Source organism: Hyperolius riggenbachi, chromosome 3 (assembly GCF_040937935.1).
Source record: "Hyperolius riggenbachi isolate aHypRig1 chromosome 3, aHypRig1.pri, whole genome shotgun sequence".
Classification (NCBI taxonomy): Eukaryota; Metazoa; Chordata; class Amphibia; order Anura; family Hyperoliidae; genus Hyperolius; species Hyperolius riggenbachi.
The window spans coordinates 203,587,549-203,606,581 of record NC_090648.1 but is presented as its reverse complement, the minus strand read 5'-3'; the positions used below and the strand labels follow the sequence as shown (position 1 = coordinate 203,606,581).

General features: G+C 40.2%; 1 protein-coding gene across 5 annotated transcripts in view; it reads left to right on the top strand.

Moving 5' to 3' along the window:
• TRPM1 (transient receptor potential cation channel subfamily M member 1) overlaps positions 1–19,033 on the top strand; it is a 299,961-nt gene that overhangs the window by 175,738 nt on the left and 105,190 nt on the right. For all 5 annotated transcript variants that reach the window (XM_068275588.1, XM_068275587.1, XM_068275586.1 and 2 more), the window contains exons 4-8: positions 2,158–2,371; positions 2,878–3,002; positions 4,317–4,488; positions 7,878–8,052; positions 11,362–11,485. In XM_068275588.1, the coding sequence (XP_068131689.1) occupies positions 2,158–2,371; positions 2,878–3,002; positions 4,317–4,488; positions 7,878–8,052; positions 11,362–11,485 (810 nt within the window). The remainder of the gene's footprint in view (positions 1–2,157; positions 2,372–2,877; positions 3,003–4,316; positions 4,489–7,877; positions 8,053–11,361; positions 11,486–19,033) is intronic.

Sequence of the window (19,033 nt, the reverse complement as noted above, 5' to 3'; positions counted from 1 at the left end):
TAATGACATCCCCATTGCAATACCAAACGGGAAAGTGTTTTGGCAAAGAGCAAACCACTTGTTGCAAATGAATAGCCAGCCTTCCAGGTAATCTTTTACTGTAGCATGTTCACTGTACCATTCACTTAGCATCAAATACTCATTAAATTACATCATTAAACATGATCCGGAAACCTGGATAGTGGTTCACAGAGTAAACCCACCTTGAACACATTTGGGGATTTTTTAGACATTTTGCACGTGCCGTCAATAAATTGTACCAAATGGTTTACCATGGGTATGGGAAATTCATACAGTACTTTCTTCTAATTTCCTACTTAAAAAGCCACCCTTAAGTTCTTCTCTAAGCAGTCACTGTAATCTGGCTCGCTTTGTAATGTTTGGGTTGTGTTCCAGCTGAGCATTAGCGGAAGTATCTTGCAACTAGCAGAGTGCTTCCCTAACATACATGTCCCTCAGTAGCACTACAAAATGTGACCCTTTGTCTGCACCCTTTACCACAAGGTTTTGACGCGTCTGTATCCGTTTCTATGAAAACCATTTTAGGCCGGAGGTTTTGCACTGAGATCTTGTTACATGATTGTCTCATGCGTGTATGCAAAAAAAAAAAAAGAACTTCAGTGGCATTACCTAGGTTAATAATGGTGGAATATGCACTTCAAAGACTGCTGGCATTCGTCTATTTTACAATCAAACTGCCAGCTATTTCAATCAGATATTGTATAGCCAATCGGCTACTGTACAGCAGGTAATTGCTGTTGTACAGTGTAATGTTAGGGGATAGGGTAGGGGAGATGGGGGGGATAGGGGAAAAAGTCAGGGTGAGGAAGTTATTGTTAGGTGTTAGGGTGAGGAAGTTATTGTAAGGTGTTAGGGTGAGGAAGTTATTGTTAGATGTTAGGGTGAGGAAGTTATTGTTAGATGTTAGGGTGATAAAGTTATTGTTAGGTGTCAGGGTGAGGAAGTTATTGTAAGGTGTTAGGGTGAGGAAGTTAGTGGCATTAGAGTAAGAATTTGCTTTGGGAGGGGGGTTAGTGTGAGAAATAGTCAAGGTGAGGAAGTTAGTGTTGGGAGTTATGGTAAGACTATACTTCAGGACAGAGGTTAGCATTAAGAAAGTAGACAATGGGGGATAGTGTTAGGCATTTGTATATCCAATAGTAGAATATTGGTAATCCTATTTTCCAAACATCCTGGATGTAACCCTGTCAATGTTAAGAGATACCCAAGGTTCCTGCAACTGCAGGGACTCTAAAAAAGGTGACCTTGCCCATCTCAAACCATATGAGATATTCCTATTTGGAGCACATTACACCAGGACAGGCTCCCCATTGTTGTTTCCTGATCCCTGCTTTTTTCTCCTTCCTGGGACATTTCCTTTCATAATACCGCAGATTTGCTGGGTGGACTTACAGACACATGAATTTGATTTCCTTCTCACTATGGTCAGATTCCACATGCAACACTTCAAACATTTTGCACACAGAGCAGCAGCAGCTAATTATGGTTTAAATGGCTTATTCAGTTTGTCTTTGTGGCAGATATTAGATAACTTTTATCATTTTTTGTATATGTACATGCTCTAAATATGAAACTGCTAAAGATATGGGTTCCCCTGAAAATGACAAAGCCTGCATTGTGATAGTAACATTACATATTCACTGATTAACTCCAATACAGTGACCCCGTTCCCTACCATTCCTACAGGAGCAGCAAACGGTAATTTCCTTTAAGATGCTTGTTATGCTGCATATTACGAGAGTATTATGCCTGTTGGATGCCTGTTGGAAGAAGAGGTAGCATAACCTTCACAGAAAATATATGTTCACTTCATTGTATAACACAGGAGGGTACTGAGTCGCACACCGTCACATAGGGTCCGTTCGGTGCATAACTGGGTAGTAAGCCAAACTACCATTTCACAATACACGTAAGTCCAAAGTAGGTTAGCAGTGTTGGAATAAAAGCAACTTCTTACAAAAGGGTATGCTAACCTACTTCGGACTTATCACCTCATTTATAAAACATCCTTATCATTTTTTTAAAGATATCTATTTCCTCATGCTGCATTTGGGTCAGATATTCACATACAAAAAGATACTCTTCTTGTTTTGTGCTTTACAGAGATTAATGAGTGACCTGATTATTATTTTTCAGTACATCCGTGTGTCATATGATACAAAACCTGATTCTTTACTTCACCTTATGGTAAAGGAGTGGCAGCTGGAACTCCCTAAGCTATTAATCTCTGTGCACGGTGGGCTCCAAAATTTTGAGATGCAGCCTAAGCTGAAACAAGTGTTTGGTAAAGGTCTGATCAAAGCTGCTATGACCACCGGGGCCTGGATATTCACTGGAGGAGTCAGCACAGGTGAGATATCTGTCCGTGTTCCTTTTTGTAAATGTTTACGTTATTCTTTTGTTTCAACAAGGGTAGAACATTTTTAAGAATGTTTTGTTGTTTTAGGTTTATAGTTGCACATGACACTTTGGGCTTGATTCACAAGAGTGCTGTTAGCACAGCCGTTATCGCACAAATTTTCGCGTTTGCGTGCGATTGAGAATTTTCACACGCAATTAAATGGTTTCACGTACAAACGCGAATTTTCGTGTGAAATCGTTATCGTTTTCGCGCACAAACGCAAATTTTCGCACAAAAAAACGATAACGATTCCATGCGAAAATTCGCATTTGCTCATCAAACCGTTTAATTGCGCGCGTAAAATTCGCGGTCGCGCGCAAACACGAAAATTCGCGCGAAAACGACCGTGCTAACAGTTAGCACTCTTTTGTGACTCAAGGCCTTTATGTGTTGACTTACTATTTTGTCTTACATCACAGCATTATTTACACTGCACTTTACACTGCTTGTTGTAGGTGTTATTCGCCATGTGGGTGATGCACTGAAAGATCACTCTTCCAAGTCCAGAGGAAGAATATGTGCCATAGGAATTGCCCCTTGGGGTATAGTAGAAAACAAAGAAGACCTCATAGGAAAAGATGTAAGATGTTTAATATTTATACAAATATCATACATGACCGATAATTAGAAATATCTTAATGAGTGTACTTATGTTAAGCTGTGCAGGACCATGTTAGTTTAAGCATTGAAGAGTCTTGTGCTGTAATTTTTTGCACATTCCTCCTGTTTCCCTATTGCAGCCACTGTTTTTCATTTACAATTTGCACTCTTTTTTGTTCTTTTTTTAATTAGTCGACTATGTTTGTATGCACTGACAGCAGTTAGTAAAGTTTATTATTATTTGCATGCTCCTCAAGATTTGCAAAGCGGTTTCATTTTCTATTTGTTCTAAATGTTTTTCCTTTTCTCTGCTTGAAATGTCTTAAAATATTTTTAATGGTGCCCGTCCAGACCCATGTGGTACTATGCAGAGCCCAATAAAGCGTCCAGTAGACTATACTTCTGTGTTGTTAGATCAAGCAGTCTCATGCAGTGACTTTATGTGCACACATCAGATTTTCTTGATCATTAGTAATCAATCATGTTAGATCACTAAAAACTGGCTGCTAGGCTGTTGTTGTAGGAACTTCCATTGCAGCTCCCCACAGCAGGGTGCTGCTCCCTTACCCTACACACCTCTCCTCTCCATAGGACAGAACATGCTATTTGGCTGGATTCTGAAATATCTGTAATCGCTGTTTTGGGCTACAACAGTTTAAAGAGAGCATGTATTTTTAAATTGAATGCAGTAGAGTTTTGGCTATCCAGCACCGATGGGTATCTGCTGATGCTGGATAAGTGTGCTTTCTGGTTGTCTGAGACTCAATGTTAAAAATAGGCCACTATTCAAAGCACATATAGAGGTGATCAGTACCAGCATAGCACCAGTTAAAAGCTCAGACTTCAGTTGAAGGAGATCCCCAAGTGGGCCCCTCTGGTCTAAGGGCCCCGATGCAGTACCTCTGCATCCCCTATTGCTACTGCAAAATTAGTATTGATTCTTGGGATCTAGCAAAGTTATAGAGACTCCCATAAGCTAACCTGGTAATGACAGTTAGAGGAAATGAAAATTGTATCACATACAGTACTAAATCTTTTTTAATGTGTGAATATCGGAAGACTATAGGAACAAAGAGAACCCCAATCCTAGTTATATGTCTGCAGCCCTATAAGAAGCGCACTCAGCAAACAGGCTATTCACATTTCACAATCATCAGTCATAAATATTTAAAATGTGCAATAAGGTGCTTACAGAAGATTACAAACAGTCCATTAGATGATCCAGGGTACTGGTTCGCATGTTTAATTCTATGTATTACAGATCCATAACTATTAATGTTGATTTAACCAACAGGTAACTAAACCCTATCAGACTATGTCTAATCCCCTAAGCAAGCTGTCTGTACTGAACAACACTCACACACACTTCATCTTGGCCGACAATGGAACACTAGGAAAATATGGAGCAGAGGTCAAGCTACGACGACAGCTAGAGAAGCATATATCCCTTCAGAAAATTAATACTAGTAAGTCAAACCAAAATGCTCCACAAAATATATTCTTCTTTTGTTGTTGCTTTTTGTTGTTGTTTTTTAACTTGTAGACTGTATAATGTTAGAGGATGTGCAATCAGATTTATTTTTTAAACTCTCCTATAGCTTTTAGCTTGTTATGTTCATCACCAAGAAAAAAAGGAGGCAAAGTACCATATTTCAAAACACTAAAATAATAATGTGTCAGTCTTTTCATATTAAAATAACATTTTATGGACACTTGTTATACCAGTGCCTTACTCCAAGAACACGGCATAAATGCTCTTACACATATCCCCATGTGTTTCTACAACTGTGGAGAAATCGCTTCTCTGAACCATAAATGGTTGAAGAAATTTTAGAAGGGCTATCAAATAATAATTATAGTAGTCCTTACATTACATAAAAAATGCAGCGAATGTTACCTCTGACATATAAAATGCAGCAAATGTTACCCCACACATATAAAATTCAGCAAACGTTACCTCCGACATATGAATTGCATCAAACATTACCCCACACAAATGAAATGCAGCAAACATAATAGGTAACATATGAAATGCAGCAAAGATGGCACCAGTTATGAAAAGAAGCAAAAGTTACCTCCGACATATGAAAAGCAGCAAACGTTACCTCCGACATGTGAATGCATCATACATTACCCCCCACATATGAAATGCATGCCTAAAGAGACCACTGACAACTCAAGGAAACGCACCCTGTCACTAGGGCAGACTGCAGCTGTGTAGCAGAGCTTTAGTGAGCGATGTCAGTTGCCATGTGATTTGGGGCACAGTGATGGTTGACACTTCATGCCCTTAGCAATGCAATTGGCCTCTTCTTTTACTGTAACCTGGAGCGTCCCGCCCAGGCTGTACCTCCGTAGGTACGCCACTGGTTATTGCATATTTTCGTTATTAGATGTTACACTATTTTTTTAAACTGCTTTAAGTTGTTTTAAAGCATATTGAAAACATCCATCAAGCATTGTTTATATTGTATATCCAAATCCATAATTATCCAAAAGTAAAACAGTTATCCATACATATTATTTTGTATAATACTAGTGATGAGCTTGAATTTTGCATAGTAGAATTTTGCAGCAAAGCTCTCAATCATATTGTGAAATTTCAAACTATTGCAAAATTAATTTTGTATGTGTTCATAATTAGAATTGATTTGTAATTTTGCTAAATATTCATTTATGTGAAAATGTGTTTTCTTATGCTCATTAACTTCAGTGCATTTGGTGAAAAATAATTTTACCATTTATTATTATTCTTTAGTATTTATATAGCACCAGCATCTTCAGCAACACGGTACTGAGTATATTGTCTTGGCATTTAACTGCATGCCCATAAATATTCGCACAAATACTAATTTATACAAAAATATGTTGAAAATACATAAGGGAACTCCATGATCATCATTTTTCATAGCTTGCAAAAATTTTGGGAAATCAAGATTAATTGTAAAATCGTAATTATGATTGTGAAAATTACATGTAAATTCACAAAAGCAAAACTATCCAATTACAGTCAACACTATACATGACTCGACTTACAAACAACCTTCCACAATGGAGCCTGTTTGTAAGTAAGGGACCACCTATGCTTTGAAGATTGGTAAAGCTGACCTACATGCAACTGATGTGTCATCCACTTATTGTATAATACATGCCATTTTAATATATTGGGGATAAATGTAGCTACAAGCCATGCAATGTGAAATGCATGTACTGTACAGTAAGTATATGAATACTATTAGAAATAATTTAATGAACAGGTCAGTTGAAAATGATTGCATTCAGCAATGTCATAATATATAATTTGGATGTGTTATTATTATTATTATTATTATTATTATTACTATTACTCATCGTCATGCCCATCATCATTTTCCAGAATGTGAACTTTCAGGTGCAGAGCATTTCCTCCCAATTGCTGGAAGTGTATTTGTTTCATGGCAGACACTTAGAATGTGACACATGGGTTTCCCTTTGTCATCCTATGCCTGGGAATAATGGTGAGGCAAGGAAAGCAAAGGGATGCTCAGCTGTCATCTCCTGCATCCACATCACCATCATGACTGAGGCAATAAATGTATGCTATGACATGTTATATGGCTTCTATTTAGTCTTAAAGGAAACCTTTAGCAAGAGAGGACTGCCATCGTTAGGTGTTGCCACTTTTCCTTACACAAAACAAAGACTAGCATTGTCTAAATGGTACATTTGCACAAAGAGTCAAAACCTTCAAAGTTTGTTGCCGGAGCTGGAATGTTTCATGTGAACATCAGGATCTGTATATCTAGACTTTTCTTTCACTGCCATTTATTTAATCTTCCTCCCATTTGTTAGCCCTGTAGAGCACCGCCTTCCACCATGGAGACTTCATTCCACTTTGATTTAGTTGAGGGAGTGCAATCTCATCACATTTTCTTGGTTTCTCTTCACAATCTTGGAGGGGTTCATGTCCCAAGTTAGAAAAATGTAAGAGAATAATTTATGCTTTCACCTCATACTATTCTAGGGTTGGCACCCAAGCTCCAGCTATGCTACACCCATGAAATGCACTATGATTCACCCAGGAACTGAAGCTTCTGCTATGACTATGGTAGTTTGGTTGCAGTCACAAATGGTTGCTTAGATACAGTGGTGTAGCTACAGAGCTGTGGACCCCAGAGCAAAAGTTTACACTGCTTTCCCAGCACTGTCTTGTATTATACAGAGCACCAAACTGACTTTTCAAGGACAGCCACGGTGTGAGAGAGGAAAAATCAGAAGAAAAAGACATGTTTGATAATGTTTACCATTAGAGATGGAATTTGTCGTGGCATGGGGTCGCCAGCAGTGAACTTCCTTCCCATAATGTCCATCATGACCTGAGTGCGTGTTCACAAATCCCATACAGTTAGGCCAGCTGACTTTAGGTCAGAGGTCATGCTGACATTATTGGATGGAGGTTTTCTGGTGAGGAACCCATTCTCACTCCATCCATCATTCCGTTATTCAAAACACATAAAAAGCTGACCCTTGCCATTACTACACCAGTAAAGAGCTAATGTAGTGTCTAGAGGAGGGCTCTATGTGGGCTTCTCAGGTCTAGGCCATGGGTCCTGATGCAGTGGGGTTCTCTGATTCCCCTATTGCTATACCACTGCTGCTCACATATGTAGACCATGTAAAGGTTTCAGCCCAGAAAGTCAGTAAATGAAAATGAAGGAAGGTGGAGGGAAATGTAAGGAATTTGGAGGCTTTGTTTTTGTTAAACAATTCATAGTGGGGTTACATAGATCATTATTGATAACTCAATGCTATTTACATGCTGCTTGGAGTTGCACTTTAAATGCTTGTGTATATATTTGTTGTGTTTATATTCTAGGATTAGGCCAAGGAGTGCCTGTTGTAGCGCTCATTGTAGAGGGCGGCCCAAATGTAATCTCTATTGTTTTGGAATGTTTACGGGAAGAACCCCCCATCCCCGTAGTAGTGTGTGACGGAAGTGGACGAGCCTCTGACATCCTGTCTTTTGCGCACAAGTACTCAGAAGAAGCAGGGTAGGATTTATTTCTCAACCTGTCTGATATGACCTGGATTCATAAATATTTTAAATGACATAGTGGCCCATATGCAATTAACTTTTTCTCTTTAGTTTTCTCCTAGGAGATACTTTTTCATCTTGTATTTAAAATAACTTTTCAGCATTTTGCAATTGAAAAAGTACCAAAAAGTAGTTGAAAAACGATGTTCTTGCTTTCTTGTAATTTAAAATGCATTTTATTTACAAGTTATGAAAATATCACCTAGGTGAAAACTCAGGGAAAAAATAAACTGCATATGGGCCCGTGTCTCCAAAGCAGGTATCACTTTCAGGATAGTTGTAAATTTGCAGTGACATCTTAAGGCCTCTTTCAGATGGATGGCTGAACTGCACGCGAGGCGAGCAGTTGAACATCCTGCCTGCCGGACGCGAGGTCCATTCATTGTGCAATTAAAAATGGTAGTGTTTATAACACTTGCATGTCAATGCTTGACAAGCGGCGGCGTTACTTGCCGGGAGAAAAAAATTTGACATGTCACATCTGAGCATGGCCACAGCCCCACTGAAATGTGACTCCATGAGGAGGCCACCTCTTCACCACATGCGCAGAACGCTAGTAAGTGCCTGGACAGTGCACAGGAGCAGCTGACCGCTAGTGAATTTACTACCTTTAGCATGCCATGTGAAAGGGGCCTAAGTGTCTGAAAACCATACACATTTTCATTCACATTTTCCATAATCAATGTGATGGATATAGTGAAACAGTTTCTGGATTTAGGGGTGTTAAGTGTAGCCAATGCTTTGTATCCGTTTTGAACGGAGTACTCTTTTAATTTTGTTTTGTATACATCTGTCTTGCTTTTAGTTATCAGCTTTACTGAGAGGGCTACAATTTCTTTGCAATAACTGGTAGCTGTGCCCCCACAGCAAGAGCTTTCCTAGATTTATTTAAAAAATACTCACAAGTAGTAACAATCCTCAATACAGTCTTTTATGACCCCTGGATTGGTTTGCAAACATTTTCTGCATAAGTTTAATAAATCTGCCCCACATTTGCAGGATTATTTATGCTCTCCAAACCCTAGCACAGAATAAAGAATGAAAAAAAATGATGAGCCTTGGCAATAGATGAGATTCCATCTTTCTAAGCATAGAACAGACAGAACATTGACATTCTAATTAGGATTACTTGGTGAAAGTTACAGACAGGGCCGGCCCGCTCATGAGGCGGGGTGAAACTTTTGCCTCAGGCAGCAAATTTCCAGGGGCGGCACCCGCCTGTCCGTGGGTGCGGGGAGCCGGCCGCCGAGCTAGAGGGGTAGCTGGCAGGACGGGGGTATTGGGCCTAGCGGCGGGGAGGGGGGTCGGACCCCCCCTCCCTCGCCTGGGTCCCCCGATCTGCGCTCCCCTCCAGCCTTAAATAGAAGCAGCCGCTACTCGTAAGAGGCACGGCCGGGGAGGACTCACCTCTTCCTCGTTCCAGCATGCGCTCCACTGTCGTCACTTCCTGCAACGCTGCAGGAAGTGACGTTAGTGGAGCGCACGCTGGGAAGAGGTGAGTCCTCCCCGCCCATGCCTCTTACAAATAGCGGCTGCTTCTATTTAAGGCTGGAGGGGAGCGCAGATCGGGGGACCCAGGCGAGGGCAGGGGGGTCCGACACCCTCTCCCCGCCGCTAGGCCCAATAGCCCCGTCCTGCCAGCTACCCCTCCAGCTCCGGGGGGGCGGCGGCGGTGGCAATTTTTTCAAAATTTGCCTCAGGCGGCAAAAAGTCTAGGGCCGGCCCTGGTTACAGAAAATGTTATATTTATATTTCTCTCTTCCTTCTTTAATATATTTGAAAGTCTGACTTTGTACAACTAAAGGTGCCTACTGATCATCTAATCATTTTTGTCCAATCTTACCATTTCTATGTAATATAAGGCACTGCCCAAAGTATATATTCAATGTATTCACTCAGTTTACCCTTCTACTACATAGATTTGATAAGATTGGACAAAAAAGATTGGATCATTAGTGGCCACCACCATAAAGGTAACCATCAATGATACAAACTTGATTGTGCAATCTTACCACTTCTATGTAACATTCATGACTACCTAAAGTATCAATTCAAAATATATTAATTTAGGTTACCTTTCTAGTACATAGATTTAGTAGGATTTTCCGATCGATTTCCATTCACTTCTATGAGAAAATCGATCAGAAAAATTATTGAAATCAGATCAGACCTGTCGGATATTATCTATCGAGCCATCTACCTGCCAAAAAAAACATGGTGTATTACCAACATTAAGGGATAGCTGGACCTTTGTATTGATGTATAAAAGCAAAATTAAAAACAGAAAACAATGCAGCTATCAGACACATTAAATGGGATTGGCCACAATCTTTAGATTTAAAGGAAACCAGAGACGTTAAGGTGTAAAGATTTGATACTTACCCGGGCTTCCTCCAGCCACATAAACTCGTGGGAGGTCCGCGAATGTGCAGAAGATCCAGACTGGACCCAACTGAGCCTGTTACCGGGGCTGATTGCGGCAGAACAGCAGACCGCGGGAGGAAGCCGAGGGACTCAGACGAGCTTATGGGGCTGGAGGAAGCCCAGGGTATGTATCAAATCTTTAGAACTTAACTTCTGGTACACTTTAAAGAATGACAAAATGTTGTTTTTTAGATACCATTATAAAATGACATTTTGTTATATTTATTCTACTTTTCAAAATAACATTATCAATGAGGATGGATGGAACATTCCCCAAACAAGAAAATCTCCACTTAACCAGGAAGTGGAAGTCATGAATGCAAATTAATGCCACTACTTGGCAACCAGTTATCCAGCAGCTGTGCTAATTAATCAGCTGCCAGCTCACTGTTCAGCAGCAAATGACTTTGATTTTCTAGCTCCACTTTCACTTCCCAGGTGAGCAGACATTTTCTGAGATATTCTTATCTGTACTCAGAAGCACGTAAATTGGTCAAAAACGGATCCGTGCTACCCTTTTGCAGCACGTTTCCAGTCCGTTTACGTTTTAAAAATGTGTCCCAAAGCCATGGGGGTGGGGGGGACTGCATTGCAGGATGTCACGGGGTGAGCAGAGGAAGGAAGGTAATGCTCATTATTACTTTTGCTATAATTGATACCTGACATAGTTGGAGGGGGAGCTGGGACGGGGGGGGGGGGGCATGTGAGGGAGGGCGGAGCCACGGATACGTTTTTCACAAATGTGAACCGACCCTAAGTCCTTAGCATGATTACCACAAAATTACATAATTCTAAGATATTTCTTGCTCCAGTGGATATTTTTTTCAATGTCTATTTGTAGGATAATCAGTGAATCTCTTCGTGATCAACTTCTTGTTACCGTTCAGAAAACATTTAACTACAATCGACACCAGGCCCACCAGCTCTTTATTGTCCTTATGGAATGTATGAAGAAGAAGGAATTGGTAAGAAAGATATGCCAGATGAAAGGTGTACATAAAAAAGAGGTGTGGGGAAATTTGGGCACCCAGTTTCGGCAAGTAGGATATCAGCAACTTTACCAATATCCTACATTTTGAAAGTGTAAATTATGATAGTAAAATATCGGTAATTAATACAGATGCCTAACATTAACCACTAGCCCCACGGCTAACTTTAACCACCCAGCCCCACGGCTAACTTTAACCACCACCTTCATAGCTAACCTTAACCACTCCCCATGGCTTACCTTAAAACAACCCCCATGCCTAATTTTAACTCCTCCACATTCGGAAAAAAAACCTGCAAAAATGATAATTACCATACCTGAAAAAAGGTAATTATTGGCGCTTCATAGGCACTCATACAATTTATTGTTTAAAATGTGAAATTTAAATAACAGCCTCCTGCTGATAATAGGTGCTCCAATTTCCTGCTTCTGATGCCAGGTAGAGGTATTACTGATCTATATGAAGGGCTTCAGCCTTCAGGCACATATGCCCCTATATGTAGAAGGCTAGAAAGAAACCCATGCTGACATATATACAGCATTTACATCAGTCACAATTACCAGTGAAGAAATACTTGAGTGATACCTTCACATGTTCCTATAAATATTGTTCGGCATCGTGGGGACTGTCCTGTAGGGATATTCAATAAGATGATAATAAACCTGAGTGGATATACATTTTATGCAAATGTATGTTGCTTGGAAATGGACAAAGCTGCTGCATTTAATTGGTCTATTTCCAAGCTTAATACGTTTGCATAAAATTAGCAAACATTTTGCATCACTTCACAATTATTAGTATCTCATTGACCTTCCCTGCTGTACTATTTTGAAAAATGATCAGTTAAATGAGGTGCACTTTAGACACAGTTCTCGATTTAAATGAGATGCACTTTAGACATGGGGGGTTCTCATTTTCAGTGAGGTGCACTTTAGACATAGAGGGGGTTCTCATATTAAATTAGGTGCACTTTACACATACAGGGGGGTTGCATTTTAATTCATGCTTGATATAACCCAGTATACCAGTACAACTATTCTGTGTACATGAGAAGTTTTACATAACACAATAATGCTATTATATGGAGGAGGCAAATATGTTTTGTTGATGAATGTAAGTTTTTGGACTCTTCTACATTTACAAAGGAGACACAGATCAGCATAAATGTTCTGCTCAGCTGAGTTAACAATCTAAAGTTTTGTTTTACCATAAGGTATATTTTGGGTGAGGATAATGTGAGTTTTGTTTGCCTTTTCCCCAATAAAGATTTCCCTGTGTTCCGTTTGTCTTGTGTGTGTGACTAGTCTATATGTGCCAGTCCTTGTGCAGTGTATTCTGCTGCTCCTCCCCCCACATGCCTTCAGTGTCTAGAGGAATCATGGGACCATGCCTAATGAGCACACAAATGTGGTATTAATGCATTTACAAAATCCCTCACATGGAAAGAACTTCACAAAGCACAGTTGTATGCCTGTTTCATGAAAACATGCCTGTTTTTCTTTGGCTAATTCCTGGGATTGTAAATATTTCCTATGGCTAGTATAATCTACCAGAGACATCTCCGCGACAGTCAGCTAACAGAAAGAAAAGCTCGACATTACAAGGGGGAATTGTGCATTATTATTTCCTATTTATTATAGTTTTACAAAGAAAATACACATTCTGGAATTAGTAAACTAATATGCTCAATTGCTCATGTAGTTATAATCGATGTCTCCCCCCTCCTGATCAGAAAAAAAACAAAGGATATTGTGTGTAGAATTACATTTCCCCAAATGCACTGGTTTTTCTGCTTTTCAGCATTACCCAAGTCCTAAGATGCCTTTATTGAGGCATTGTAGTCTGTAACAATATGAACTCAGCTATGTAGGAGTAAATGCGATGTCTGAGTGTCAAGATAGTTCTGGTTCATATATCTAGTGAAGGTTATTGCCAAGGCTAGGATTGAGGATAGGTGAACTTGAAAGGGATATGATAGTTTAGCAAAATTTAATTCAGGATGGCTTCATAATATTATTGCTATGCATTCCTAGGGCTGACCTCTTCCACAGTGCTTTGAGAACACTGACATGTCACAAATTGCCCCATATATAGATATATTGGATATACACTATTATTATTATTTATTGTATTTATAAAGCGCCAACCTATTACACAACGCTAGACAATAAATATATACAATGATACAAGGATGACAGACATAACATTATACAACATAGAACAAAGTTATACAAGGCAAATGGTACAAAATACGTGATCATGCGATATGGGCTGGTTGAGGTAGGCCCAGGAACACAAGTACAGCCGTCTATGTTCAGAAACATTTGTCTGTTGAAACATGCTAACTAAATATAACAAAATAATTGAATGTAGGACAAGCCCAATCCATTAGCACAATATTATGCAATGTAATTGGGTTAAATATCAAGCAGGGCATAATACCAGGATAAATGTCAGAGCTTGACCTCCTGTGCAGTTAAACTAAGTAAGGAATCGTAAAACTTTAGACTGTAAGATGGACTTGGCATCTGTTTTATTATAATTTTTATTTCACATTTTACTGGCAGCCTCCTGTATCTGAATCAACAGCCAAGTCAATACAATAAGAAGGCTGGATAAGATGGGGGAATGTAGAGCAATGGGAAAGCTTTTAAAGAGAAACTGTGACCAAGAATTGAACTTCATCCCAATCAGCAGCTGATACCCCCTTTCCCATGAGAAATCTATTCCTTTTCTCAAGTGGATCATCGGGGGCTCTGTATGGCTGGTATCTTGGTGAAACCCCTCCCACAAGAAACTCTGAGGACCATGGTCCTGGCAGTTCCCTGTCTGTGAACCTTGCTGCATTGTGGGAAATATCTGTTTACAGCTGTTTCCAACTGCCAAAAAAGCAAGCAGCAGCTACATCACCTGCCAGCAGTAAAAATGTCACCATGTAATAAATGTCAGAATACAAATCAGGGATTTAAAAGATTTTACAATGGGCAAACACTGACTAAATCATTTATACATAATTATTGTAAAAATGAAGCACTTTTTTATTACATTATTTTCACCAGAGTTCCTCTTTAACATTCTTAAGGTACATTTTTTTGTATGAGCAAATCAGAACGGTAAAATGATGATAATATTATTTACTAAATAATAGGAGATGAATAGAATGTTAACATACTTAACATAAGCACAAGGTTTACCCATCAAAACATTGTATAAGTCAAAAGGGCATCTTACTGTGGAATATGGAATATGAGGAGGAAGACCATACTGACTTCAATGCACACATGATATGCCCCTGTTATTTGCCTAATCCTTCTGATCAGAGAGGGATTTATTACCTGCCCACACTGCAAACCGGTTTCTAATAGATTTCAGCATGAAATCTATTTTAAATCTACCATATTACCACAGCCGCCTTCACCGGCTGGCTCCTCAGGTCTCCCCCATGTAATGTGTACCCCTCTCCCGGCTGTGTGGAGTGTTGCAGGCTCACCTGTCCGCTGACGCGTTTCCTCCTGTATTCCGCCTCTTTCTCCATTGTTTCCAGGGGCACTTGTACCATGTGACCCTACCACATGTACTGACGTCAGAATGTGGGGTCGCATGGTACATGCAGGCAGCGGTTATGAAGAGAAGACACGGGACACAGGAGGAGGCGCACCAGCAGACAGGTGAGCCTGCAACATTCAGCTCAGCCTGGGGGGTATACATTACATGGGAAAAGACCAGTTATGGGTGCACTGGTCAACGGGAAAATCGAACAACGCTACTGCCACACTCTCAACCGAGCAAGATATTGCCAGCATGCCAGATCGATCATGTTGTTCAATTTCGTCTGGAAGTAAATCAAAGAACGATCGGGCAGCAAAGTTACAAATAGAGTAATGTAATGCGGCCTTTAGCCTGTGGGGTTGATTTGCTAATGTTGGAGAGTAGTGGAGAACTCTGTAGGACAAAAGTGATCCCGCAAACCTGAAATGGGCATTTTAGAAATTGTCTGCTGTTTGGTGGCAAATATTTTTGGCCCCTAAATGGGTCATAGTTATTCATAGTTGGGCTGGTGAAAGGCTCATTCGCTTCTGTCTTTGCAGTCATATGCAACACCCACAGCAAGAACGCATTGGCTATAGGGGCAGGCTAGATTTATTTATTAAAGGGTTCTCACTGGAAGTGATGTGTGTGGCTGCTGTCATCCAAAGAAGGGGTGCAAATGATTGCCATATGATACAATAATGTTTTCAAAATGTTCAGTGCAGGTTTGATGGATCACTGATGGACTTCAGTGTTCTCCAACCTTAGCAGGTCAACTCCATTGTGCTAGCTAAGCATGAAAGGACAAGTAGGAAACCCAAAAGAGTAAGATCTGCAGCACAATAATACCTATTTACCAGTGGCGTAGCTAAGAGCTATGGGCCCCAGTGCAAGTTTTACATGGGGCCCGACCAAGCACTCTTTACATAACAATTGATGCAGCGCACAAAAACCTGCCAATGACAACCACAGTGTCAGAGGTGCAAGAAGGGGATGGAGAACAGCTTGTTAATGATTACAATTATTTATAGAATCTATAGAAGTTATTATTACCAGCACAGGACCAATAGAGAGCTAATACTGTGTTTGAGGGAGGGCCCCATGGGGCCCCTCTGGCCCAAGGGCCCCGATGCGGTCGCTACCTCTGCAACCCCTATTGCTACGCCACTGCTATTTACTCTGCTGCCAGATTATTATAGCACAGATAGTGGGTGCTTTAATAAAGGATAGAAGAAAGGGTGCACCGCTGCACTGCAGACTAGTAGAGACAGTGCTGGACCCTAGGTTGCTCAGTCCAAATGAGATAAACAATAAAAATGGAGGGGTCCGCAACAATGTCTCTTAGAAAAGCTCAAATTCTTTATTCAGGACGTATCCTCATATCAGTGGAAGCACAGCTGACATGTTTCGGGCCAAGTTATGCCCTTAATCATAGCTAAAAATCACAAACGGTCTCAAATGTTTTTAAATAGGTGGTGACCAATCGGGGTGGGGCACAGACCACTCCTGCTAGAGGAGGAGTCGAAACAAGTGTCAGCCTCCATACACACGGCAGTCACCACCTGTACATGCATGAGTTTGTATCTAAAACCACACAAAATAAAGCATAAAGTTAAAAACAAATACAGGAACAGCATGTGGAAAAATATGATCATATCTAGGAGAAACCACATATGAGGACTCAAATACACACTATAATACAACAGTAAAGAATAGTTAATAAAGTTGCCAATACGTTTATGCTGTCACTAGAGCCAAGTCCCACCGTGCATTCAAACCCTCTCAATGCCCTGGAATACAAAACCGGACATAACACCACCATGTACCTCCCTTTTTACCTAAGAGAGGTGGTGACCTACTATCAATTATCCGGAAAAGGGAGGCCCTATGGATATTCCGCCTTGGAACTAGAGTCCCTAAAGGTTTGAATGCAAGGTGGAACTTGGCTCTAGTGACAGCATAAACGTATTGGCAACTTTATTACCTATTCTTTACTGTTGTATTATAGTGTGTATTTGAGTCCTCATATGTGGTTTCTCCTAGATATGATCATATTTTTCCACATGCTGTTCCTGTATTTGTTTTTAACTTTATGCTTTATTTTGTGTGATACACAAAATAAAAAGTTTAGATACAAACTCATGCATGTACAGATGGTGACTGCCATGTGTATGGAGGCTGACACTTGTTTCGACTCCTCCTCTAGCAGGAGTGGTCTGTGCCCCACCCCGGTTGGTCACCACCTATTTAAAGAGAATCTGTATTGTTAAAATTGCACAAAAGTAAACATACCAGTGCATTAGGGGACATCTCCTATTACCCTCTGTCACAATTTCGCCGCTCCCCGCCGCATTAAAAGTGGTTAAAAACAGTTTTAAAAAGTTTGTTTATAAACAAACAAAATGGCCACCAAAAGAGGAAGTAGGTTGATGTACAGCATGTCCACACATAGAAAATACATCCATACACAAGCAGGCTGTATACACCCTTCCTTTTGTATCTCAAGAGATCATTGTGTGTTTCTTTCCCCCTTCTGCTCTCATGCGCTGAAGTTTCAGGCTGCTCTTTTCTTCTTGCAAACAGCTTTGCCCTTGTCTGTAATCCTCAGTATGTGAAAGCCCAGCCAGCTCAGTGGACGATTTATCCAGCTTGTAAAAGATAAGAGAGAAGAGAGAATCTGCCATAATCTAAATAACACACAGGCAGTGTGCAGAGAGGGGCCTGGAGAGGGGAGATTAATCACAGAACCACAACACTGAAGAACTTGGCAGCCTTCCAGACACAGGCCGACAAGTCTGACAGGGGAAAGATACATTGATTTATTACAGAGACTGTTATAGTAGAAAGTGCTGCAGTAAGCTAGAACACATTAGTATAGCTTTTGGAACTTGTAGGATGATAAAAAACAGGATGCAATTTTTGTTACGGAGTCTCTTTAAAAACATTTGAGACCGTTTGTGATTTTTAGCTATGATTAAGGGCATAACTTGGCCCGAAACATGTCAGCTGTGCTTCCACTGATATGAGGATACGTCCTGAATAAAGAATTTGAGCATTTCTAAGAGACATTGTTGCGGTCCTTTAATAAAGGGTCGGCAGATATTTTCAAGTATTAACACAAGTAAAAAAATCCCTCATAAATATTTAATCTAAGTCTTCAAGAACAATTAGCATCCAGTAATTCATCTCGTCAAGCTCAGAGCTATGTTGCTAAGGCTACCATTAATTTGCATGTCACAGGTCCACAGATCCTTGTGGATATAAGTCTCCATTTACCTGGTAGAAAAATAAACTGGAAATACATTCATGTTATTAGCGTGGTTGTGACTTGTCAAGGTAATACTATTTTTAGCATTGTATACAGCAGGAAAGGGTTTGATTCTCAATCAAGTTTTCATTATTATCTTTGCCTTATTGTGGATATTTTTCTCCTGTCACCACTGAGCAGAAGACAAGACTCCCATGGGGGCACTTCTTCCAGTAGCAGATATGATGGGATTACTCCTCCCTATGGAGAGAACTTCTGTAACTTTTTGTGTGTCAAGAACAGAAAATGAGGGGAGTTCTCAGAAACAGATATTCAAAAAAAAAAAAAAAGAAATCTGAACCTTACAAAGGAAAAGAGAAGAGGAAGGAAAAAAAATTAAAGAAGGTGCTTTGGATTCCGATACCTCCCCCTCATCTAGTCCATTTCACAAATAAAATATCTCCCAATACTATTAATGAATAGATAAATATTCTATCCTAGGTTTCCAAATAATATCATACTTATCCATTCTATTGTCAACCAGACTTGTCAAACATTCATGAAGCATAAAGTTAGGAGTACATTTGAAATCGGCGCCGGTAGACTTGGGCGCAGGATACAGCTGTTTTACGGCTGATCCTGCTTCTGCACAAGTCCGGGCCGTTTTAATTACTATTCCCCCTCCAGGCGGCCATGGATGGTGGGGGAATGAAATAATTCGGCTTCCAGCGATTGCTGGAGGCCGAATT